The sequence below is a fragment of the Erigeron canadensis genome, chromosome 8 (genome assembly GCF_010389155.1).
Source record: "Erigeron canadensis isolate Cc75 chromosome 8, C_canadensis_v1, whole genome shotgun sequence".
Lineage (NCBI taxonomy): Eukaryota > Viridiplantae > Streptophyta > Magnoliopsida > Asterales > Asteraceae > Erigeron > Erigeron canadensis.
The window spans coordinates 47,017,330-47,044,534 of NC_057768.1; the positions used below are offsets into that span (position 1 = coordinate 47,017,330).

General features: G+C 30.4%; 2 protein-coding genes and 2 long non-coding RNA genes across 6 annotated transcripts; 1 reads left to right on the forward strand and 3 right to left on the reverse strand.

The window, feature by feature from the left end:
* The first annotated feature begins 9,303 nt into the window (after window positions 1-9,303).
* Window positions 9,304-10,383, forward strand: LOC122609678. The gene is made up of 4 exons (XR_006325367.1): window positions 9,304-9,393; window positions 9,529-9,710; window positions 9,868-9,949; window positions 10,024-10,383. It is a non-coding gene; the product is annotated as an uncharacterized LOC122609678 (long non-coding RNA).
* Window positions 9,760-15,494, reverse strand: LOC122609679. The gene is made up of 3 exons (XR_006325368.1): window positions 15,459-15,494; window positions 10,155-10,282; window positions 9,760-10,039 (listed from the first exon to the last, which is right to left on the reverse strand). It is a non-coding gene; the product is annotated as an uncharacterized LOC122609679 (long non-coding RNA).
* Window positions 15,495-19,490: 3,996 nt separating this feature from the next.
* LOC122578841 (putative RING-H2 finger protein ATL53) lies at window positions 19,491-21,487 on the reverse strand. The gene has a single exon (XM_043750889.1). The coding sequence runs from the start codon at window positions 20,694-20,696 to the stop codon at window positions 19,584-19,586; it is 1,113 nt and encodes a 370-aa protein (XP_043606824.1). The 5' UTR covers window positions 20,697-21,487; the 3' UTR covers window positions 19,491-19,583.
* Window positions 21,488-22,650: 1,163 nt separating this feature from the next.
* LOC122578842 (33 kDa ribonucleoprotein, chloroplastic-like) lies at window positions 22,651-27,004 on the reverse strand. 3 transcript variants are annotated; one of them, XR_006320556.1, is made up of 5 exons: window positions 26,636-27,004; window positions 25,289-25,384; window positions 23,966-24,250; window positions 23,689-23,887; window positions 22,651-23,005 (listed from the first exon to the last, which is right to left on the reverse strand). XR_006320556.1 is itself a non-coding variant. In XM_043750890.1 (4 exons), exons 1-4 carry the CDS (start codon window positions 26,981-26,983, stop codon window positions 23,774-23,776), a joined length of 843 nt encoding a protein of 280 aa, XP_043606825.1. In that variant the 5' UTR covers window positions 26,984-27,004; the 3' UTR covers window positions 23,516-23,773. The 3 variants fall into 3 exon arrangements, 1 of the variants encoding a protein (XP_043606825.1); XR_006320555.1 differs by lacking the exon at window positions 22,651-23,005 and adding an exon at window positions 23,330-23,508; XM_043750890.1 differs by lacking the exon at window positions 22,651-23,005 and having other exon boundaries at window positions 23,516-23,887.
* Window positions 27,005-27,205: the final 201 nt, after the last annotated feature.

Below are 27,205 nucleotides of genomic sequence, written 5' to 3' on the forward strand. Positions count from 1 at the left end.
GGTCTTGGATAATGTTCCTTTTATCGAAAATAATCTTAACCATGTAAGTAACATATCTACAATAATAACTCCGAACTTTTATTCAATGTATATTTTAACAAAATAATGACGTTCTATATAGGAAAATTTGTAAAGTGATTATGAATTTGATATGTTCAATGAATTTGTTATATTGGATGAAATTCAACCCAACAAAGGTCATGCTAATCTGGTATGTAATAACATGTCCACATTGTGTACGAGTGCTTTTCATTTGTTGTTTTTTAATTCTCTTTTTATTTGCTAGATATCAGATTTACGACGTTGACGATGAGATCCCAATTCATTCAATAAAACGAAGCAAGAAGGATCAAGTCGTTGTCAAAAGTAGAAACCACATGAACCGTAGGTGTTATCGTCGTAGGTGATGAAGATGATGAAGTTGACGACTAGATGTTTAGATGTCATTTATATCATCTTTCTTGAATAAGTTATTGGTTTAGTTGTTTCACTAACTATGTTTTCTATTTTACTTTTAGGTTGGTTTTTTACTTTGAATTATTCCATGTAAAGTTGAATGCTTGTCATCTTTTAAGGATTTAATAAACTTTTTCTTACATTGGTGTTATATTGTGGTATGTTGGAACATAATCCATGTGATAATCTACATATGAATACTTTGAGTTGCTGATATTTATTCTGACATTATTTAAGTTAGGATCACAATATTAAATAAGATGTTACTTTAATATTAACGCATACAACATTTTGAATTGTTTAAACAAGTCATAAATACAAATACTAGATACCATATAAGTACCACCTTTATTTGTAAAAAATGTTCGATTACTTTATTCAGCTGGTATTGTATTTCATACCACTCGATTAATTGTCAAGCTACAATAATACTTTTACATATGCATATTACAATATAAATATTGACTGAAAACAATTATAGATATAAGTATTAAAATGTGTAGCTTCATGAATCATTAACTTAAAATAATAATATTTTAACTCTTTACATAAACTAAATATTAGTTGATTTATTTACTTTTATTCAGGATATTTAACCAAATATAATGTCATCCAATAAACATAAATTTAGTGGGAATTTAACCAATAAACATGAAATTTAATCATCATCTAACTTTATGTATCATATATTAATTTATATTTACATTAATATATTTAAAGTATTGTAACAAACATTTTTTTAGGATTAAAATATAATGACTACGAGAATTATGCCATTAACAATAATAACCCAGTATTTTAGCATACATATGAGAAAAGCATGGAAATTTATTTGGCAGCAAAATTTGTTAACATATCTTAGCCGTATTTTTGTTAAACATAACACTTATCTTATAAAATAGATGACTTTGTTACATATATAACACAGGAGGATTGAAATATTATAAAACTGATTTGTAATCAAACTAATTGAGAAAATTTTGGAATTTTCATTTTCAATTACAATTTTCTTTCCACTTTTTAAAATTTCATTTTCAATTACAATTTTCCTTCCACTTTTTAAAATAACATAACATTTCGTGTTTGAAATGGAAGGATGAGGAAGTAAAAAATGAAGATATGAAAAATGGGTTTGAAATGGAAAGCGTGAAAGATGATACTGAAAAAGAATGAAAACACTTTACAATTCACTGCATAAATATAGATTTTCATAAGTGTTCGTATTATTGGTTTGAATACATCTCATTTGAGGTTTCTAACTTATGTTTGGATCCTATAATTTTTTATGACTTTGTCATTTTGTTTCTTGACTATTATGAATTATTTTGTGTTTTTTAGTGTGACATATAGATTTACTTAAATAAATGTTACCCGAGCTACGCACGGGTATTGTACTAGTTAACTCTATACCAAATTATTAGATTACCCATCACGTGCCAGACAGATGAACTCCTTTTTAACGGACGTTTATGGTCAAGACAAAAAAGTGTGAGGTAACAAATTTTTTTGGAACAAAACTGTAATTTTTAAAAATTAAGGATAAATGGTACAAGTAGAAAATCACAACAAGGACTTAACTCTAAAAGTAATTGATTAGCATGTGTTATAGTCTCAATCCATTTTCTTTTTTAGGGACACATAGATGAGTACGTAGATGACGACCTATTTTCTCAAAGTGGTTTCTAAACAATAAGTTTTCAATTTTCTTTTGAGAAAACATAAAGAATTCATATGGTTCCTAGCAAAAATAAAGGGTTTAAATTTACTTGAGATAGAAATAACTAGGGATAGAACAATAAATCTCAAGTCTCAATCTCGTAGAGACCGATATTTATTATTGGACGTTACCGGGATTGGGATTGGGATCGGGACGGAACCTGAAAAATCCTGGCAGCGCTGGGAAAGACCAATATCGACCCAATATTGGTACTGAAAAATAGTACTGAATACCATTTCGGGATTGGGAACGATATTCGTTTTTAGTAATTTTCAGAACCAATACCATCAAGATCGGTACTGTTACAAGATCGAAGTCCGATGCGCATCTCTATAAGTAAGAAAGAGATGAGTAAGAGACATTGTTGATAACGGTATTTTCTCCGATATAAAAGGATGGATAAATCCACTTTAAATACTTAAAGTTGCTAACCTGGATATTGTCATTTTTGACATATTGTAGGATCCGTTATTAAAATTTTAATAACTTTGATTTTGAAAAACTTTGTTTGTAGATACCGTGAGCAAAATCTTGAATGAAATTAAAATAAATCTTTTGTGAACATCATCTTCTAAATTTGTAACCTCTTTGATTGAATCTTCATGGTTTTTCTCGCTCATATGTTGTACATCCAGCACCGTAACATGCCCTGCAAAAGTTTTATTGGCCATGAACAAATCGCTTCCCTCAATATCACGATCTTCATTGCATCATGTTTCAAAGAAAATTCAACATTCAAGCAATTTCATTTCAAAACAGATCACCGTCTATCCTATATAAGAATATATAGTATTTTTTATTTTTTTTTGAACATTTATACAGTATTAATACATCAAACTTTGAAACCAAAATTGAATTAAACATGTTTCATTCAAGCAATTAATGTGTTTCAGCTTAAATAATGTGAGCTGAAATGAACCTAGCATTTAAAGACGACTAAGACGGTCGACCACGCCCAACCGTGATATTATATTGCCACGTACACAACGACATCTGAGTTTATTACGTACTGATGCATGCCAGTAGGCCACAATGTGTAGGCCGGCTTGATCAATCATAAATTTTACGTCAAACTTTTATGGTTGCTTCAATTCTTTCCAAGCAATGATTAATTAGTTTTGTAGAACTGTAGTGCCTAATTAATGTACGTGTTGCTATATATATAGGTTTGAATGTTTGATCAATCATATATTATTAACTAGTACTAATACCAGTACAATGTACGGTAGCTATATAAATTGTATCATAAAAAAATTCGAATATGTCTCATACATGATTCGTGAGTATAAAATAACTTGTGGTTAAAGTAAATCGATGATCGAAAATAAATTATAATGAACAGTTTTGATAAATATAATATATGTTTAGTTAGAACTAGATTTTAGACCCGTGTCAAATACACAGATTTTATAATATTATCAATATAAGAATTTACATATGGAACAAAAAATACTTATACCTTAAATGTAAAGTTATACTTTGAAAATAATTGAGATATTCAAATGTAAAAGTTGGATGCTAAATCATATCAAGGTTTGTAGCATAATTTATTTTATATAAACTCTTTTTGAGTAACAATTAATATATTAACTTGGTTATATAATTGACCGAGTTCCAAGTGATGTCTTGCAAAAAAGTAATTTAATTTTAGTTAGTCATGGTTGTTAAGAATAATAAAAGTAGCAGATGGTTCGTGGGGTTTTAATGATTTCAGGTGTTGTGATTTTTATCTGTAAGACTCGGTTTATATAAGAAGAATTTGTATCAAAAATATAGTTGATTCTAATTACTAAAATGATTATCCTAATTATAGTTTGATCACAAATATTAATAACAACAATTTTGGGTATACCTTAGATTCAAGTCTCAGGGGGGGCAGGGTTTACCTCTACTTATCGTTGTGTATTCAGGCGGATTAGTAGAAGCTTTTCCCTTCATCGGGTATTTGAATTAGACAATTCTACTTCGGGGGGCTTCTAGCGCGGACCCGGTTAAGACAACGTATGTTTGACCTCCCGCTGTCGAATCGCGACATGGAGTTTCAAGCGAAATTCACCTTTAAAAAAAAACAACAATATTACATTTAGTTTTAATAATATAAAATAAAATATTAATAATATTAATTTGTATTAATCTAATTGTTATAACCTCTCTAACTTTTAGCTATATTTTGTTATTATATAGATATTACGTAATAAAATATTTATTATTTTTAACTTGGATTAAAACATAAATTGGTGATGGAAAATAAAAAAAATGTAAATTAATTTCTTATTTAATAATTATTTGAAGTATATGTTAATCTAATAATCAAATAATGAAAATTATATGTTTGATATATCCTTTTCCATGTAGGATCGGATATTCATTTTTTCTTTGACTTTGTTTTTATAAATAATAATGAAAATTATATGTTTGATATATCCTTTTCCATGTAGGATCGGATATTCATTTTTTCTTCGACTTTGTTTTTATAAATAAATTGATTATAGGTTATCTAAATTAGTACGGAGTAATACAAATTGGTTGACTTATCTAGAATTATAATCGAACCATATTAACTTAGTTAATAAATTGATCGACTTATTTAAAATTTTAATTTAATCACATGTTTAAAATCTTAATTTAATGAAATCGAGAGTTGTGATTGGTTAATTGAAGTTAGGTCAGTTTCCTTTTAGTATATACTAGATTTTGGATTTACCTTAAATTTTTATAACCACATCAAAATCGGAACTTATAAGCATAATTGATGATGACAAATAACCTTGTGATTTCGGATCGTAAACTCAAAATTTTGATGTCTTCATGTTAATAACTTATTATAATTAATATAAATAATAGTATTTGAAGAATTGAGAAAGGAAAATATATAATCTATTAATGAGAAAACGATCAATTAAATAACGTTATAATATCTTTTGTATTAATAAGCCAAGAGTTGGAGTTTAAGTTTAATTTTAATAAGAAAATTGAATTTTTATACAACTAAAAAAGCTAATTTAACAAAATAAATTAATTAAAAAGACACATACGATTAAGTATTACGCCACGTGTCGTTTCAAAAATATGACAATCCTGTTTTAGTTTATTAGTAGATGTGGTATTTTTATCGTTACTTAAGGGTTGGTGTTTGGTACTATATATTGTGTTGTCAGTAATTAATCAATGAGTTAAGTTAACTTCATGGTTGAATTAAAGCCCATACATACATAATTGTAAAGATCCCCCATTACACTCAATAATAAGCACAATGCTACTGTATATACAATGGATCGTTGAGGCCATAGCTTGAAGAAGAGTCGTTGACAATGACAACACATGATTGTTTTTGGTTGTTTCATTTGGTGGATAATTAATCATATCTCTCCATTATTTTTATTTAAAAATGAACGAAAAAGACTCAACGTTTGTCTTCAATATCCATTAATGAAATAATGTTAACAAGAACAAACAATAATTATGAGTTCGACATACCATGAATAATATTCTAATATCATTACAATTTACAAAGCAATTGTTCTAAAATCAAATCAACTAGTCACAATATATATGTAATTTATCAATTGGCCAGTAGCTAGCTTATTTCTTTTTTCTTTCAGAAAGAGAAATGTAACAAATATACTCCGTATGTATATCTTATCTTCTTTCAACTAACTATTAGACCATAGAACCAATATAAAAAGTCGTTGGTTGCTCCGGCTAGTAGGAAATATTTATTCGATGTACATGTATCGCGCGAGCATTATGTCAAAAACTTAACTTACTTTAAAGTGAACTGTACTATCTAATTGAAAATCTATTAAGTCTAATTTACACTAGCATGGTATCCGCGCATTGCACAGTGGGGATACCATTAATAGGTCAAATGAAAGAAAGAGATGGATATTGAAAAAGAGTTGCGTGTATATGAATAACTACAAATAAAAAAGAAAGAATTTTCTTGTAGAGGGTAATTTAGACATTTCTCCTCATGTAACTTTCAGCAAAGGAGGCTATTCTTTTTATTATGTAATATAGATTAAGTAAAGTAAGATTAAATACAATATGCATGTAGCTAGAATATATAATACTAACAGTGAAAACAATTTTTACTATTTTGGCTTAATGAGAGAATCAAATGAGAGCAATCTTAAAATAAGAACACTTAAAAACTAATTTTTATGCATTAAAAGTCCATAAAACCAACATAGTATATAAATAATTATCATTATTTAAGTGTTTAACAACACATTGGTCTGTCAAAATCGAGAAAATCATGTTTTTTGTTTTGTGCATCCATCTTGGATGCATATTTATCAAAATGATACATCCAACAAAAAACGTGAATTTTTTTTAATTTTGACGGATCAATGTATTGTTAAACACTTAAATAATGATAATTAGTTATGCACTATGTTAGTTTTATGGACTTTTAATGCATCAAAATGATGTTTTTAAGTGTTCTCATCGTTCTTATTTTAAGACTGTTCTTACCAGAGTGTTGCCTTTAGCTTAGATGTGTGTGTATATATATATTGAAAAGTTATTTCAGGAATCCCTAAAATGTCAGGAACTTTTAGGAACTTCCCAAATCAAGCTCAACTAATGATTATTTTTTACATGATGATTGTTTTTTGAATAATATATGTATAATTTTGAATTTACAATTATGTAAAGACATGGATTATCACCCGTTATACAATTATATGGAGATATGGATTATTGATCACATGTGCACGAATATTACTATGATCACATGTATGCAAGTCGATCATATGTATGCAAGTTTTTTTGTAAATAATTCTTTCATGAGATAGATTGTGATCAAATGTACATAGATAGTTATATGAACATGTGTAAACAATTATATGGTCATATGATCATGTGTAAGTAATCATATAGTAAATAATTTTAATTAAAGAAGGTTTCTAAAAGTTCCTGCTTTTTTAGGGGTTATTAAAATAACTTTACCCTATATATATATATATGTGTGTGTGTGTGTGTGTGTGTGTGTGTGGTAACATTCCGGTAAAACACTCTTAAAATAAGAACGGTGAGAACACTTAAAAACTTCATTTTGATGCATTCACTACTAGAAAAATAGCCTTTAATGACACCTAAATTATGACACACGCATTTTAATGACAAGCAAAACCGTGTGTCATAAAAATACTGTCATAATTTGTAAAATCTGAAGGGTTTATGACACCCATTTTTTAGTGTCATAAAAAAGGTAGTGTAACACGGGATACACTTTCTTTGCGCGTCATCTCTGGGTGTCGTCTTATAATTTTGTTACAAATATATAAAAGCTGTAGTTACAAAAAAAAACCCAAACAAAAGCCCTAAGTCTACACAAAATCCCCAAAATCCAAAACAATCTCTTCTTCTCAAATCTCGATCAGAGACTTAGATCCAGCTCTCTCTTTCATCTCTCGTCGTTATCTCGCCGTCACCGTTGTTCACCATTGCCGGAAATAATGGCAGCACCTCAACACCACTGTCGTCTCGCGATCTGTACAGAAAAAATTGGTCTTTCAGTTCTGTTCGTTTCATCAACAGATCTGTAACTCTGTAAGTGTTTCAATTTCGTTCAATTTGTTGATTTTTAGTTTAATTTCGTGATTAATTTTGCTTTTAATTTTGTGTTTATTGGTTTGATTTTATTAATTTTGGATCTGTACGTGTTTCTCTCTTTTATGTGTATATACAATATATATGTGTAGCTGGTAGGTTTTTCATACAATATATGTATATAATATGTATATATGCAAGTCGTTTCGTTTCAAAAATAAAATTATAAGCTCAATTTATCAAAATGATTTGTGTATTGTTGTTAAAAAAACACGGTAACAAACCACGATGAATAGCAATGGGTGTTTATATCATGCAGGTTGATAAATTAAAATTACTATCGGAATCCCTTCTTAGCTCAGCATCTAAAACCGAAAAGCGCATATCTGTTTATATCATCTCTTTCTCTTTGTATTTAGTTATGTGTGTCATATATCTCATCTATACAAATTTCTTTGGGTTTGGTTTCATTATGTCTTTAAACCTGTAAATACATCTACTTTGATTGTGTTTTCAGACAGCAGAAAGAAGAAGCCGGCTTCTATATCTGTTTCTGTACGAATTATGTGAAATTAGTGTTGTCTAGATCGTGAACTGATGCGAGATTTCAGATTGATTGATTCACGATAACTTAACCGATATGTTTTGAGATATCGGCAGCCTTACTCCTACGTAGTGCATAACTGTATCGGGTAATCTCTATATCTCTATTCTTTATTTTGCTAGTAACTTGAGCTAAAGATTAGTGCCTTCATTGTATGCACCTTTTTTGAGTTGGGAGTACGTTAATGTACTTGGCTTTTCTTAATTATCTTTTGGTTATGTTATGGTTTGTGATGAACCGATGATGCATTTCATTTGCATGTATCACTAGAAGATGAAACAATGCTAAAATATTGCCATAGCGCTCGGTAAAGATTAAGTGTTTGTGTTTCAGCACTTGATGTCATACCTTTTTTTTTTTCGGGTATTAATCGTCTTAAAATGTTCATAGAGAATTGGTGACAACCTATTGATACATGCTTTGTGGATGTGTTCATGCTTAGTGGTGGACTGTTGCCTACTTTGTGTTTTTCTATAGGTTTTAATATTGTTTCCCATTTTGACATGCCCATTCAAACTCTAACCAATATTGTTCTGTAATGACCAAACTTGCCCATTTTGGCACCTCTATATGTGGGTGTATTCATATGGGATTTTACAGGACTATGACTTTCTATAATAGAGTATAATACGAATATACGTTAATCAACAATTGTTGTGTTTAATCTCTCAGATTATCACAAGCAGTACATGGAGGAGCATTCATTTTTGAGTAATATAATGATGAATCTTCGTTCCACCTGGAAGTATGTATTCAGTTATGTTATTTTAAAGTTGTTTTATTATATCTGTATCTATATTCTATATTATATTTAGGGCTTTTGTATGGCTTTTGGTGGCTATGAATATATTGATACGCATAACAATATATTTCGAATTATGATACATGTATAGTAGACGATCTGGAAGTAGGATAGTGCAGTGACGAAATGTAACAACGTACCTCTAGAATATAATAATTTTGTTATATTGTGAACTTTTTTTGTGTGATGTAGTTGGAGGTTCTGATGAGGAGGGGATGCAAGCCAGACCAGTTTATGTTGCCGCTATTGATTTGGCATGTAAGTTTTGGTTTTTACGTTGTGCAATTTATTTAATAACTCCACTATATGTGTCAAACGGGCGTAAAATGTGTGTAAGATACACGAGGTTACCATCTTTGTGTAGTTGATAAGTATTTGTTTACTCTCTTACAGCCTCTGAAGAGTTTTTAGAACTTACAAAAAGTGGTTTGTTAGCGGCGTTGGAAGGTTGGTAGTTTGAAAATGTTGTTATAAAGAGTTAATTGCATAGATGCTTTATATGTGTGCTGAATGACGAAATGTCAAAATGTGTTCCTGTACCCAAATACTGATGATTCAACACTTCCTCAGGACATGTAAGTAACACATACTTGATAAGGTTTGAAGTAAAGTATGGATGATAAATCAAAAACTTGTTTGTTGCTGGTGCATCTTTTCTCATTAAGGTTACTCAAAAATTTGACATCTTAGCTATACGTGGAGTTTATACAAGTTTAATTACTTCTTTTTCAGGTATCGTATCTTAAGCCACCCATATGTCTTTAATTGTCTCGTGCGTTTGAGGACATCCTCTGAATTCAAACCTGGAAATTCTGTGAGTTGCTATCCATTCTATTCACAACATTCTGCTTCCATCACGCTTCTAATACATATGTTATTTGTCTGCAGTATGGTCATTTCTTCCCTGAACCACAGTATGAAAATGTCCAGCATGTTATTTGATGAAGCCAGGAGGAAGTTGAAAGCAACAGAACTTCAAGCCAAAATGACGAAGTTGTGGCTTTGGACAAACTATGTACCTCAAGCTACCAATCCAATGGCAATTTCAGACAAGCTACCAATTCAACGGCAAGCTTTCCATCAGGGTAAGCACATTGCTATCGTTGCCAAGAAACTCAAGGGAAGCCCGTGATGTGCATCTAACTCACTGAAACAATGTCAAGCTAGATACAATTAGGTTACCTTTTACTAACTTGTGGTTGTATGAAACACATTGTTTTGATATATATGAAATTCGCTCTTTTGCTATTCATTTATTTATTTGTATTATTAGATTAACTGTTATTTAATGTGTAAATATTAGTAATTTTATAAAAAAATATATTTTTAAAAATTTTTTTAACCATGACACGCAAAAAAGGTGTCATAAAATAGTATCATAAAAGTGTGTCATTAAAGGGTGTCATAAAAGCGTGTCATAAATTCATGATGCGCGAAATACGTGTCATAAAGCTTTATGACGGGTCGATTTATGACACCAAAAAGCGTGTCATCTGACCCCTTTTATGACACGCAATCGGTGTCATTAAAGGCTATTTTTCTAGTAGTGATTAAAGTTCATAATACTAACATAGTGCATAACTAATTATCATTATTTAAGTGTTTAACAACACATTGATCCGTCAAAATAGAACAAATCACGTTTTTTGTTGGATGCATCATTTTGATGAATATGTATCCAAGATTGATGCACAAAACAAAAAACATTATTTTCTCGATTTTGACAGACTAGCATGTTGTTAAACATTTAAATAATGATAGTAAATTATTTATACACTATATTAGTAAATTAAAGTAGGTAATTGATGTAAATGAGACTGTATGTATTTCAATGGTTAAGGATATAAAAATGTTGTATAAAACTAGAGATATGAGAAAAATGTATTAATTTATTAGTTATTTCTTATATCATATCCTAAAAGTGTAGCTTTTAAACATGATGTCTATTATTTTAGTATAGATATGTGTGTGTTGTGTTTTTTCAAAAATGAGTGATATAAAACAAGAAAAGAAGTTATAGGTGATGATAAGATAAAGAGTGGATTAAAGCCGTTCGTACTGTCGAGATAATCTTGTGGCAAAAAAGGTGAAGAAAGTGATTACTAATTATACAGGCAGCTCGTTCATGTGTGTTGGTAAGCATACTTACGCCCCACCCTCGTCAATAATGCCTATGTATGTCTAACACAGCCAAAGTAGCCCCCCACACATATACACACACATTCACATTCACCTTTACATTCACACACAAGTTTAGTATATATGTACGTTATCTTCTTTGCAAACAGATAAAACCCAATAAAATCTTAGTGTATCTTCGTCGTCTATAAGGAACGCCGTGTGACATAGGGCATCCAAACACATGGCCATGCTTCAAAATATATAAGACCATGTCACCGTTAATGTGTATTATAATTTACAATTTATAGAAACCAAAACAAATTTATAGAATTAATAAGTTAATAATTACATGAGTAAACAGGTGAGGATTTCCTTGGTTTACGTTTATGTAAAACAAAAAGAAACAACAACAATTTTTCTAGTCACTCTCAATACATTATCTAGATAGTGCTTTATAAACACTTCAAAAAGATATCACAAAACGTATGTAATAGATAATGAAAGTAGCATAGTTGGATTAAGTGATTAACACTGTTGCTTAAATCGATGGTTCAATTCTCACTTCATTTAAAGGCTGGATGTTCTTTTCATACATTTAGATAGTTATTGGAAACAGCCTTCTACCTAGGTAGAGATAAGGTTATCTGCATCTCAACCTCCCACATACACCGTCGAATTATTGGGACTCAATTGGCTGTTACATTTACATTTAATGTGATACAAAGAAAAAGTTCATGTGATAATTATTTAAATTGAAAAAAAACATGAAATTTTTTTAATTCTAACTATCTAGCTAACTCAATACATTTATATGTTAATAGTATATGTGCACAAATTTATTCATATATGAATAATATATGAATAGATGAAGCTATATGTCATTTACAGATGATTTAATAATACATAGTTAATAAAATTTTTCAAGTTTCTCTTAAAAAGAAAAATTTTCACAACAACCTTGTCACGTAATACAAATTATACTATTTAATCTTAGTATTAATTGAAACAAATATACGTATACTTTTCAATGGACCAACAAAAGATTGTTGTTAACTAAAAGTAATGTTCCTTTATCTAAAAGTAATCAATCAGCACCGAATAGTTTAATAGTAGGAGGTTAAACATATTTGTGGGTGCTCACAGATAATTAATTTCTAAATATGTTGTGTTTGGACTAGTTTTCCCACCAGATTACCAGGTGATAGGGCTTTTTCATCTAGAGTTTGAATTATGGATAATATTTTGTGAGAGTTCTTTAATGCAGATCTGATTAAAACAATATATGTAATACCTTTTGATTTTTATAAAAAAATTACACCTTTCATAAGTTTAACCTTTCTTGCCTAAAACATTTCTACAGTTTATCACATTTGACTTTGTCATAATTTACTACTCTATTCGTCTTAATAAATGTGTCATGTTTTGAATTTTTAAAGTCTTCTTATTTTATTAATATTGACCTTAAATATTTTAATTTGTGGTATGTAATATTTGATATAAATTATACCAAAGAAATTATACATTTAGAACTCAATCAGTTCATATATATAATTTTTATCGAATATTATATAACACAAATCAAAATATTTAAGGTTAAAGTTTATAAAATAAGACTTTAAAATTCAAAACAAAACGCATTTTATGAGACGGATGGAATAATAAATTATGCCAAAGTCAAATGGGATGAACCGTAGAAATGTTTTAGGCAAGAAAGGTTAATTTTATGAGATAGCTGTTAAAATTGTGATTGTAATAATATAATAATAATTCGTGTACATTTTACCATCTTCCATAAAACATTACCATAAATTTTATTTTTTATGAATGTTAAAAAAAAAAAAATTAAAAAAATTGTTAGGTTAATTTAACAATATAAATTAAAATGTTAAAATTCGAAAGCAAAATAAAAAGAAAAATAATACGAAGAGGATGGGAACAACGGGTATAGTTTGCGTTGATTCCAATATATAGATGGAGATAAAAATATAATTTGTAAGGATTCATGACGTCTCTATCGTCATTAAGGTTTCTGTCATTTTGTGATATTCCTTTGTTGACATGCATACTTTGTCACTCTCGAAGAGTGGACCCTATATATACATGTTGTTTTTTTTTTTTTTTTTTTTTTCCTTTTTATGTTCTTTTTTTTTTTTTGTCATGTCTCGTCACTCATATGTATCTTTATAGTTGTTGTTGATTTTTTAATAAAAAATAATAAATCTTTTAAACCAAATAGCGTAATAATCTTTTTAAAATATTAAAAAAAAGTGACTTGTGGTATTTAGTAATTAGTTTTTTTTTCTAATTTTGTCTCCTGATTTTTTATATGTCATTATCTTATAATTAAAATGATTATTAAGTTGTTTGATTAAAAAGATTAATTATTTACCAAAAATAGATAAAAGAAAGTTAGACTTAAAGATATGTAATCGTGTTTGGTTTATAATTTCTTAATTAAATATATATTATTATATTATATATATTATATATTAATAGATAAAGTTAGATCGATCTAAATATATGTGATTATGTTTAATTAATTTATATATTTTGATGAAATATGATTGAAAGTGCAATTGATTTTCTATTCATAAAAATGTTTGATTGCTTAGAATAAATAAATTTCATTTCGCATTCAATAGAATTTTCAATTTGTGAAGTTAAAAGCTTTTCATTCCATCATCATTTGAATCTTCAAAAGGAAAAGAACATTACCATAAATTTTATTTTTTTAAAATCTAATTTCTTTAAAAGATTTCATTTAATTCACAAAACATTTTATGAATCAAACACAAATTAATATTGTTTTGCTACACAATCAATTAGATATTGGAATATTTCAGTAATAATTTAAAAACATACCTTACATCAAATCATTAGTTTATTAGATACACCTATTAAAAACGTAAATTAATATCAATCTATTTGTATTTATAATTTTTTATGTATACTAAAAGACAACTAATCTGACCTTAATTAACCAATCATAACTCTCAATTTAATTTTCTAATTTATCTAAATAAGCATGTGTCATAAAAGAATTTACACTTTTGTTTTCCATCATCAATTTACACTTTAAACTTTAATAATTTTAATGAAATAAAATATAAAAAATATAAAACTCATGTTTATTCCAAATACCCAACTAATTAAATAATTTTAAAAAATATCTTTATAATAATTAAAGAAAACCAAGTTTGTTTACAGTTAGTCTTTATCCAACAATAATTATAACTTATTCAAGTTATTTTAATTATAACTTATCTTATTATCAATGATTATATATGAAAAACATAATATATCTAACTGATAACAACTATATAATCGAAAACTTGTATGAAAAACAAATAACACAACAAGTTTCTTTAATTATATTGTTAAGAACACAGTTACAACATGTTGCTTTGACATGATATAAATGATATAGATAGACGAACAAGTTAAACTCTTTTGTCAATGTTTACATTATGCTAGTTTGATTTTTAATTTACAGGTTTATTTTGTCATAGTTTTAATTACAATATTCTTTATATTTGAATAATCTGGTTGGTTTTTCAAACTTTTTTTGAATTACATATATTTAATTTTATTTTCAATATGTCATAAACAATCCATGTATATGACACGGTTCTAAATCTAATTCAAATTATGTACGTAAACAGGTACGAATAAATTTAAAGGTCAACATTAAAAATTAAAAATAAAAAGAGTTTACACACTAATTAATAATTATGTTGAATATTAATATATATGTATGCATTTTTAAGTTTTCGTTTTAGTGAATTTTTTGAACTAGCTTGCTTTGTGTGAAGAGTTGTTTTTCACTATTTTTCTTTCATATTTAATATAAAAACTTTTATTTAATTTGTTCGCAACTTAGACGATCTGTATATCTTGAGTTTGGAAGAATTTGACAAAGATTTGAAAAGATTGAAAGTTGACTTTTGCGACCCGACTAGATTGCACAAACTTAGAGATGTATCTTGCGACTTAATCAAAGATTCAAAAATGATGCAAACTCAGTGTCTCAGTGGCGTATATGACTACCAACTTTGATAAAAATTGCGGCTTACGTTCATCCATATATATATATATATATAAATATATATATTATTGTTCAGGCCCGTCCAATAAATGGGTAGTCTCAAAACATATTAATCAAAACTGAAAATTTGGAATTCAAATATATTAAATAGATATACCGAAATCAAATTGGAAATTTGTTAACTGAATAGTCATTCCATCGGTCAAAATACTCCTAAAATTATCTGTCCATTCACCATTGACCGAGCCATGATGTATGATAGTGCCCTGCAAATAGCAAAAAAAACATGAAAAAAACTAGTAAGTTTTGTTAGTGTGTTTCTATGTATTTAATCCAATTTTAAAAAATAAACTCCAAACAAATTAACTATAAGAATCGAATAAATATCATTGCATACAGAACCAGAAAATTATTTCAGTGCCTGATTGCGGCTTACGTTCATCTATATATATATATTCTTTTATATGTATAGACGGAGATATACATATTTACTATATCCATATTAAGTTTTGTTGAGATATTCAACAATAGAACTCGTCTTTATCCAAAGGTAAAGAGTCTCCGTCCAAACGAGGAAAGAACAGGCCACGAAAGTGTAAGAAATTATAACCATATTAAAAGTATTGTAGACTAAGGCCTTTCCTAGTAGTAGTCCTCCCCATGCGTCCCAAGACCTAGGACTCCAGACGTTGTAGGCAGTGAGCGTCCAAACCAAAGCGCCTTTCAATTCAGTCCTCTTGTGGACTCCTCCAGACGCTCCTTGTGGGTCCCTTTAAATGGTTTAAAAAAAAAGTTGTTTTCTTCCTATTTTCAAATGGTAAATTAATAGATGATGTGGCGAAAAAGTTGCAGAAAGCTTGTCTTATAGACAGGGAGAGTTTTGAGTGGTGTGATACTGACATGGCAGTGAAGAAGTTCTGAAAACGAAGTCTTTATAAGGTAGAGATGATAGAGGTACAACATGGTTCACCTTAGAACAAAACATAGCAATAAATACAGTAAACATAACCACATGCATAAATTAACACTAAATAAGAATGGTATTATGCAAGCTTACATGTAGATATTAACGACGAAATTCAATGGTCCGATAAGTATAGTAACAGGTGCTAACCTACGATACGTTGTAGTTAGGGGAAAATATGATGCGGATACGAGTCAAAGAGATGGCAGGTTATGTTGATAACTGATCCAAGGAAGGGTTAAGGGGACAATCACTTTTAACATGTGCCTGCTTACCTCCTGCATGTCTGCATCACTGGCTTTGCCTCAATACCTACCCTGCACACTCATCAGTCATACCCAATCTTTATCTATATATATATATATATATATATATATATTTTTTAATTATACATAAGACCACACACATATATATAGAGCTGGTGTCTGAATTTTGTATGGTAAAATAATACTTCAAACAACTATAGAACTTTTTCAAATATCAGATAAACTGAAGTATATATAAATGAATAGTCGGTTTACGATAAACTATGCATACATACAATTGAGGCAAAAAAAATAAAAAATAATAATTTGCAATTAAGTCGAATTATGTATACAAGAAAAGTATAAATCCACAAATGGAATGGAAGCCGTTTTGAGTGAACTACAAACGCAACCCCTATAATATAGTAGCTATGAGGCTAAAGCCTGCATTGGCTTGATAAAAGTGAATTTGGTAAACTATTTTTCATCTTCGATCATGTTACATCACGACATCACTTTTCTCCATTTTTTCTGTCAGTTTTGTTTTGATTTTTGACTTAATAGTTTAAGTAAGAAATAAACTTTTTTAAAAAAATGCTTATTGTATCAATTTCTTACCCTCAATTGCATACAGATACAATCCTCCCAATTCAGGGTGAGTCTTTTAGCATGATTTTTGATACAAAAAAAACCCAAAGCTTTGATATCGATCTGAACAATTTGATACGTCGTTTGTGATACTCCACTAAAAACTTGTACGTTTCTCGCTTAATGACACTTAGGCTTGCGTTTTATTTGAATGATTTCAATTAATATACGTTAATCAAAAGGAGAGTTAAGTTAACAACGAGTAAATTTTTATTATAGATGAGTTTTTTTAATTTTAAAAATATTTTCTTTATTTAATTAGCTAACTACTGTATTACTTATAAGGTTTACAACTAGATGAGTCAAAGGTAAAAATGTTCGGTGTTAATGCTAATCCGACAATGTGAATGTTTGAAGGTGGGTTTTGGATTGGAGATGTATTAGTTTTTCATGAAGTTCTATTTCTTGTCTCATATATACCAACTTGAAAAGATTTATTATACAGAGTAACTTTATAAGCACACCCGAAACAGGAATGCAAATAATATATACAAGGCCAATAAGACAACTAAAAGCTTTAGAAAGTAAATAAAGATTGTTTCAAAATTAATTTCCTCTCATTGTATTTCGGTATTTCCTAGATCAATAGAAGAAGAGACAAGCTATATATAGGAAAGAGATGGTTTGGTATCTATCTACAATTAATGGTCGAATCTTACTTGATGCCTTTTCTTTTCATAATCATGCGAGGTGAATAGGAAGTCGATAACACATGCTATGTTACAAATTAAGTTTGGATGGATTTATGAGGACAAATACAATTTTGAATTAATTTGGATGGTGTAGAAAATTATAAAATAAAGACAAGGTTTTAAAACAGTACTCGTAGAGGGGATATTAAATTAAAATCGCGAGGAGTTCGCTCTCTAGCTAATAACCAGCTCCCAACTTGATTACACTGAAAGAAATACAAGCATCAATCAAACAAAAAACCAACTGTTGCTATTAGCGAATCTTTTAATTTCCTATAGATTACTACCACTATTTCAAAAGCAACTACTGCTTCATGTGTAGTATATATGTGTACTTCAGTACTTGACCTTATATGTTTGTATTCTTGTACGTGTAACTACATAACCTTCTCAAAAGATACAATATTAGTTTTTTTTTATAAAAAATATTAAAAATAAACAACATTGCTTAAAGACTAATATATTGCATGTAACCTTCCGGTCTATTTGCATCATTCTTCCACCACAAATGCTTTGTGAGGTCACTATGTGAAAGGCTCAGTTAAGTCCAAACCATCAATTCTAGGTTTCTCCACCGATTTGAACCTTTTGCTACAAAGCCTAGAGTATTGGCCGGTATCATAAATTATCAATCATACAAAGGGATTGGGTATTGTAAAACAAGTATTAAAGTAAAACACATAAGACAAGATTTTAACCCTTAGATCATGGTTAAATTAATAAACGAAGATTCACAAAGCAATTGATGCACGATGATTTTCACGATGCACGTTGGTTTTCACTGAAGAGATCCCTATTGTTTTATTTGTTTTACTTTAATACTTGTTTTATTTTACCTAAACCTATCATACACATACATTGTAGTAGGCTTTGGTCTAGTTGTGTATGAAAAATTAGGCAATAATATATAATAATTTACGACATATACAGTAATTTGGATAAACATCTCAATATATAATTATGAAGTACACTGTAAATTTTAAAGCAACACTATGATTGCGGATATGAACCTGTATCATTATTTATTACCAAAAATTACACCATGAATACTTAAATACCTGGTCAGGTAATAGTTTACCTCTAATAGGGAAGCACTGGGAACGGCAGAAGACAGACCAGTAGTGGAAGAAAAGTAGAGGAAGAAGAGGAAGGAGGAGGCAAAGAAGGGAATTTGTATACATTCAGGCCCATCCCACCAAATGGGTGCCCCCTCTGTTGAGTCTAGCCCATAGTATTTATATATGGGCCGGAGTAGTTTTTGTTTCTGAACTACACATTACTCCTACAGTGCTACACTCCTATACGTACATCCCAAATTTGATAAAACGATCGCTCTATATAGCCATAATAAAGACACTGTACCTTCATGCCTTTTCGAGTTCTTTTTGTTTTAGAAACAAAAACATCTCCTATAGAGATCTGATTTATGAAAAACTTAGATAAACTATAAATGTAACACCAAGTTTAATTAGCATATCTAGTAGCTAGTCATCATCATCATAAAAACCACCAGAAAAGTGGACAACCACATTGTTGTATAGGTCGTGACGACTATATTATATAATGTGTATTTTTAGCCTCATGACGAACTGAAATTTAAAAATAACCTGCCACATTTAGAATACCAAAAACAAGATAAATGACGATCAAAATCAGATGCTTAACTTAAATACAAAGTATTAATTCTAACAAAATTGATCCATAATTCGGTTGTGGAATCTTTGACAATAACCCTAAGTAAGCACATTAGAAATTCTTGATGTCTTCCCTTTGCATCCTTTGATGAACAAGTACCTCCCACTAGAATATGATCTTTTCATCATATAATCACCACAATTTGAGTACATGTTATCTTCATACAAAACATTTTTCGACGACCCAACATCATATATGCATCGATGTTGTTCTGATGATTTCAAAAGTCGTTTTGATGATCCAACCATGTCGTTGACTTGAATTTCTTCCAACTCCATTTCATCTTGTTGATTAACAAACAAAGTATCAGCTGTAGATACTCGTGTTTGGCACAGATTACTCATAGATACCGATCTTCTTATCTCCCTTGCGCCTTCCTCCTCTCTTATCTCGATGATTGCATCTCTTGGTCCTACGTCACTAGGAACCCTCCTTGACACAAACACCTCAGGTCGAGGAGGTGGTGGCGGTGGTGGGGGTGGGGGTGGGGGTGGAGGTAATGTATTTGGCATCAAATTGACAGTCGTACTAACATTAGCTCTACACAAAGGGCAATTTGAATGATTTGTAAGCCAAGTATCTATGCAATTAACATGAAAAGCATGACTACATTTAGGCAAAAGTCTAAGCTTCTCATCCTCTTGAAATTCTCCTAAACAAACCGGGCAATCCGTACCAGAAATTAGACTATCTCCTTTCTTGTACTTGCAAGCCTTAATCGAATTGATCATACGTTCATCCAAGCCTTTACTAGGAACATGCCAAGGCCCGAGATTCAAAGGGTCATCTTCGATGTTAAACTCATCATCATCATCCATTTCCAAATCTTGTGTTTCTTGATTCTGAATCCCTCTTCGTCTTCTTAAAGATCCAGATGAATCATTATTATTTACAATACAAAGTCGCGAGATTATGACATAGTAGCTAATCAAAAGGCAAGCACTCCCGAAAACGCCAATGATTGTGATCACAAGAGGCGAGAGGGCTGCACCACCCGAATCATTGTCAGAAAATCCGACAGGTGGTGGAGGAGAAGGTAAGACAAGGTTGTCACACCACTGAGGACAATATAGGTTGCAAATCTTTTGGGAACAATCTTGATTATTGTTCATGTAAGGCACCCATGTTGTTGGACTATCCCCAGACGCCATATATATTTGGAAATCTTGTAAACAATAATACTTGTATAACAAGTATGTAGGCTAGGAGAATACCATGCAAATTAAGAAAAACAACATATATAGTGATGATATATGGATTTTCAACTTCGAGAAGCCTTGAAATCTTGCAGTTACGTAGATATATAATGTACAAGAAACAAATAATAATGTATATTGGAGAGATAGAAGTGAACTAGTGAAGTAAAGCATAGAGAAGATGAAAACTTGATCAAATGTGAGATTGATCAGTCTCATCCCTATCACCATTTAAAAAACAGAGAAAGCATATATTGGAATATAATTGAAAAAAAAGAAAGAGAGACTTAGTTGGAAAGTGGATTAAAGCAAAGAATGTGCTTTTGATGTAGGGATATATGGAGGTGACTTTTTCTCATCAAGTTAATTCTCTTCTCCTTTTGTTTGGTTACCTTTTCTTTGTTGTTCTCTTGTTGTCACATTTTTTATTATTTTCATGCCAAATATTGTCTATCGATTAAAGTTGGTGTTTTTGCAAGCTAGTGTTTTTAGGTGGGGTCTATCAAAGGTAGAAAGCAGTTTCTTACTTTCTGTTGTTCAATAGAATTTTGTTAAAGATACTGGACAACCATATCTGATAAGGTTAAAATATATGAAAAGAATGGTTGAATATTTATTTCAAATTCAAACTTAATACAATTTGGTTACCCAAAGTTGTGCATGGAAGCCTAAAGTTACTCATCCCCAATTTCATATTTGAGCATTTCTAATGAACTTTCAGTATGTGGACGTACACTAGAAAATATACTTTAGCTCTATGTGATTTCGTATGTCCTTTTTAAAAACTTTCACTCTTGACTGTGATAATGTTATTAGCCAAACTGATGGCTAAGGATATGTACATATACTCATGTAATTTTGGAGAATGCTACTTGTTCTTTAGAATTGATAGTTTATTGTAAACTCGCAACTAATCTAATTAATATCTATATGCATTGGCGTACATTTTGATACATAGTGTATAGGTTAATTATACATTTAATTAAAAAACCTCCAAAAATCTAATAGCCTGGTTAGAAAACTCAAGGAATCTAGTTTTGGAGAATTAGGAATTATTATTTGAACTAAAAATGTGTGAGTTGGAATCAGATACCGTTTGACAAATCTGTGTTTGATAAATAAAAAAGAAACATCTATTCAATATCTCAAAAAAGCATAATCTTTCATATAGGGAATTAAAATCTTCTAGCTAGGCTTTACAGAATATATTTACAGACAGAGAGATCCATCGAGGAAATGACATGACAATTTTGCATTTTATACACGCCTTACTCGTAAAGTAATTGACACTTTCGTAATTATAATTATAGTTATAAAAATTTAATACTGTATGATAGTTCAGATAAAACTAAAGCTCAAGGTAATATATGTTTAATGAGTTGAATTAGTTGAAAAAGAAAGGAGGGGGCATAAAGGAGGATGAGAATATATATGAGTGCGGCATACTTATGAAAGGCTAATGTTTAATATTAAAAAAGGTTAAATATACTAAGCGACTAGATCTATCAAGCTAATGATGTTATTGTGTGGTTCCAACATATCATGTGCCAACAAGCAGAAATATCACTTTCAAAACAAATATTTAGAATATGTTCAATAAACTTATGGATAGATCGATATTTGATATAATTGTATCCTAAGAATTGGGTTTTAGAAAGAGAAAAGAATGGTGAAGATTGTTGTGTTTTAAAAGGAACGTAGGAAACAGGGAGTCAAAAGAGAAAAAGCGAATGTGATGGGAGTTGACCTGGTCAATATAGTCGCATTTTATGATCGACATTATGAGTGAGTGAGTGAGTGGATTATAAGTTGTTTTTTTTTGTTCCTTTTTCAAAAAATAAAATTGTTTGGTGAGCCTTACTACGTATGTTATCAACCACCTTGAACTTTTTGTTTTAGATTTACAATTAGTTATACATATATGAATTCAGACGGCCGTTTAAGAATGTTATGAGAACTCCTGAAACGGAAGAGAATTCTGTATCCTTGAAATCATGCAACACGCCATATTTAGGCTCGTTGGACTTGTTAAGCTCGAATAGCTTGTTTGACTCAAGATAACAAATCGAGCTATCCATAATTTAAGTTGGCTCCTGAAGATACGTACCTTAGTTCCCCAAAGGCATACGAAGGTTAAGTTGAGTGAAGGCATTCTCCTAGGTGGTTCAAGCTGGACTCTTTAACTAATTGAGTGATACGAGTACAAGCTTCAGTTAAAGTTACTAGTTCCTTGCTCATCTCATAAAAAAACCCTTAAATTCTACCTAAACCAAAAACAAAGAATCAATAATCTACGTATGTTCCAAAAGCAAAAGATGGTAATTTTTGGTTAGGTTCATACTAAATGTCAGTTCCTCCCTGAGTCAAACTAGATTTAGTTACTGCAAGATAAATAGGCCACGTAACAATGAACTTACTGCCATTCTGCTAGGTCACCCATTCGTTGTCTAATAAGCAGAATATTTTTTGAACATCACGTGAATGCCAAGTTTAAGTTAGATAGGTCATCGTCCACAATGCAGTTTGACAAACCACAGTTCTGTTAAAAAAAAATAAAAAAAATCAACCCCACAATAATCTCCACCCCTTAAATATTTGTTATTATCCATGTCTTGCCGTTTGACAATGTAGAATCTGATCGTGGACACACGTACTGTACTAGATACAGGAGGGAAGGCACCTACTATAATTTGTGACAAGTTATATTTTCGGTAACTTTATATATAATTTTGAACCGATTGCAAAATGGTGCAAGGGAGCGAAGATTCTACAAAGACAGCCAAAAATAACAGCATGTTACTATTTATTTTTTTATAAAAACTTGATCAATCTGGTTAATCTCCTATTAGCTCAATAACCCTTCTAAAAATTGAACAATGACATCAAGAAAATATGTATAGATACAGTCACTTGAAGAACATGTTGCAGAAAAACACAATTTCCATACCTTCTTTCTTTTGTTGAGTGACAATCGTATTAGTTAATCTTCTGCTGCCAGTTTCTAGTCTACTACATAAACATAGTGTGAAAAGCTATGATTCAGCATCATGATGTTCCTCTGAATGGTTTTCGTTTTCCTCATTAACTTCTGATTTATCGCTAGATTTTTCACTAAACTTTAAACTAATCGGCCTCCCAAACAATTCCTGCAGGAAAGGAACATCCATTAAATCATCAATACATTGCAACTCAACAAGATTTATTTTTTAAAATCAATGTGTTACCTTCTCATTCAAGGCCGATAATGCAGCATCAGCTTCTTCTTTTGAGGCAAATGAAATGAACCCGTATCCAGCAGAGCTTCCTGAAGGGCTAAAAACAACCCTGGTAGAAACAGGATTGAAACCCACAAAGAACTGTTTAAGGTTGGTAGCCCTTACTTTCCATGCAAGATTTGACACAAACAACTTATGCCGTGTCTCATTCCAACGTAGTGAAGTTGGAGAACGAGGAGTGGGTTTCTTGAATTTCTTAGCATATTCAACCTTTAAAATCCTACCTGAAAGTTCCTGCAATGATAGAAACGTAGAACTTATAGTTAAAGTGAGACTATGGTGTAACCCTCTTATATCAGTTTCTTGATCATTCTCTTGAACCTTCACTGTGGTGTATGACTGTGAAACGCAAGAGCCAAGAGCCAGCAATAATAAATGAATATTTTCACGTTTTAGATTGATTAATAATAATCATTCACAAACCAAGTGTTTGACAAATTTTGTAGTTTGACTTTTGAAGTCTGTTTGACAAATTTTGTAGTTTGACTTTTGAAGTCAAACAGATAACATTGTAGTTTGTAGAATGTGATTTCTGATTTAGATGGATTACCTTGCTACCTACAATCAATGTACATTGACTTAAATTTAGTGACTAAAATTAATTTAGATTAAATAACACTACACATGACGTGATTTAAAAAGAAAAGTGGAAAGTTATCACGTAACCAAAAATTTTGGTATTTGGTTTGGGATGTTCAATCTAGGAAATCTCCAGAAAGCGAAAAATGAAGGAGATCGGTTATTGTGGTTATATGAAAACTGGAGGGAACTATACGTCTATTACCGCCAATAACATTGGCAATCCATGGTATAGCCATGTACTAGAGATTGATTAGATTATCAAAGTGTTGGGCACCGCCAAAAGCACAACTACACTGCCATCGATGAGAAGTTTCCTAGGCAAAAGAAATATCATACAAGTGTACCAACTATCTGGTATTTCATGATTTATGAAGAAGGGAAGTTGGGATCAATGTCATCTAGAACTCAACAACAATCATCTTTTGGGTTTGAACATATAATACATCATCTCCATGAAAATGTAGCCCTTTCTTTTTATATGAACTAGCTACTGTTTTGTCAAATTACCACAATTAGTTTGTTGCCCAAATATCATATTGAATCTTTCTATATACCAAGAATCAACAACAAAAAAAACTTCATGGAATAACACAGCCTAACGACTACATACTAAGCATGATAAAACAAAATAACATTGAACTGACTCAAATGCAACAAAAATATATAAGAAAAAGGAAAAGAAAAACTTACATGAGAATTGAATCTATTGACTACAGCCAAAGCTTCTTCACCAGAAGACATTGTAACAAATGCAAATCCTCTCTTCCCATCCTCCCTTTTTATTATCTATGACCACAAAATATACAATGTTATGGACTTATGCATAACCGCCTCCAAGGTGAACTAGTGGTCAATATCTTTGGGATCTTTAGAAGAGGTCTTAGGTTCGAGGTCAAACACCGCTAGGTACAATCTCGGGGTTGGTCAGGGAAAGGCCACAAGATATCCAGGTTAGGATGCAATGAAAAATCCCATTCGTGATTACGTTATACACTTGCATATAATTTCAAGCAAGAATCACTTTTGACAACAGAAAAAAAAAAGGAAAACGTTAGAAAAACAACCTCAAGTTTCTTAAACTATTCAAATAAGTCACCCAACTTTCCTTGAATCAAATAAAATGATGTCATTTATACCCGTGTTCAAATTGACGTTTTTTAACCCCAATACCCGTTAGTCTTGTTAAGCGTATAGTTGGACAATAATACATGACACTAGTCATTAAAAAAAGGGATTAGTTTCCTGAAATGTAAGAAACTTTGAACGAATGTCTATAGTAGGAAATAACAAAAATTGTGTGTATTGTATGTAAACAACTTGAAATAATGTTTATTGTATGTAAGAATTTCATTTCAACCAATTAAAATCCGACAAATGGCAGCTGTATATGGTTGCCACGTATGTTTTCTTACATACAATAAACATTTTTTCGAGTTGCTTACATACAATACACATAACTTTAGTTTTTTTCCTACTATAGACATTCAGTCAAAGATAGTTACATTACATGAAACTAATCTCTTAAAAAAATGAGTTGGACAATACAAAAATATTTAAAATTCATTAACAAAACAACGGGAACTCAAGTTTCTAGATAAGATATTCACATACTTTACTCAACTTTTCCCGTATCTAATAAAGTCATGATAGTTTATACCCGTGTTGAAATATACAAATTGACATTTCTTAATACCTATACCAGTTAACCTTGTTAATACCAATACTAGCCACAAACAAAACCCGCTTAGACCGCTACAATGAGACAAAAATGGTTATTATGTCTTTCCAAGGTGTCTTAATTACAGCTTTGGCGAAAATAAAATTAGTGCCTGGCCCATTTGCTTAAAATCGAAAAGGCTCCTCTAGCACTATTGATGGTGTCAAGGTGTGGTACTACTAGTCATTTTTACCCATAAATCCCACAAAACAGATAGATACACCGACAAAAATGGTTTATTTCTATAATTTAATTTTAAGTTGACAATTTCCAAAAAAGTAAATATATATAAAAATAACTGTATGTGTGATAAATTAGACCTCAACATCTGCAACCGTCCCACATTCACCAAAGAAGTTCTTGACATCAAAAACAGTGAAAGACCACGGAAGACCAACTACGAAAAGCTTCCTTTTGTTTTCTTCTTTCTGGGTTTCACCTTCTTCATCATGTTCTTGTTCTGCTACTTTTTGGATTGTTGATAATGAGCATGAATTTGATTTTCTTGAAATTGGGGAGAAAGGGGTTTTCAGGAAAACTTTGGGGGTTAAAGTGGGAAGTTTTAATGAAAGTTTTGATTTTGTGAAAGAATGCAAATTGGGGTTTGGAGAAGATGATGAGATATGGAAGTATGAAATTGAGAGGTTGAGTGATTCAAGTGCAGACATTCTTGTTTACACACTGAATAAAGGAAATAAACATATAATCTTGCATCGGCGTGTTATCATAAAATTGTACTGGATTTGGTATGGGTTATGGCCCAAATCGCGTTAGGTGGGCTTGTAATTATATAACTTAAAAATATAAGCCCATTAGTTGCTTCTAAAATAAAATTCAAGTTATTTATACTTTCCTTTTTATATGAGGTATGATATGGTAATTGATTCCAT

Coding starts and splice junctions, on each gene's coding strand:
- LOC122578841 (XM_043750889.1), bottom strand. CDS start 20,696: ATGGCGTCTGGGGATAGTCCAACAACATGGGTGCCTTACATGAACAAT.
- LOC122578842 (XM_043750890.1), bottom strand. CDS start 26,983: ATGTCTGCACTTGAATCACTCAACCTCTCAATTTCATACTTCCATATC. Junction 25,385..26,635: donor GGACGGTTGCAGATGTTGAG/GTCTAATTTATC, acceptor TTGTGGTCATAG/ATAATAAAAAGGGAGGATGG. Junction 23,888..23,965: donor TATCGGCCTTGAATGAGAAG/GTAACACATTGA, acceptor CCTTTCCTGCAG/GAATTGTTTGGGAGGCCGAT.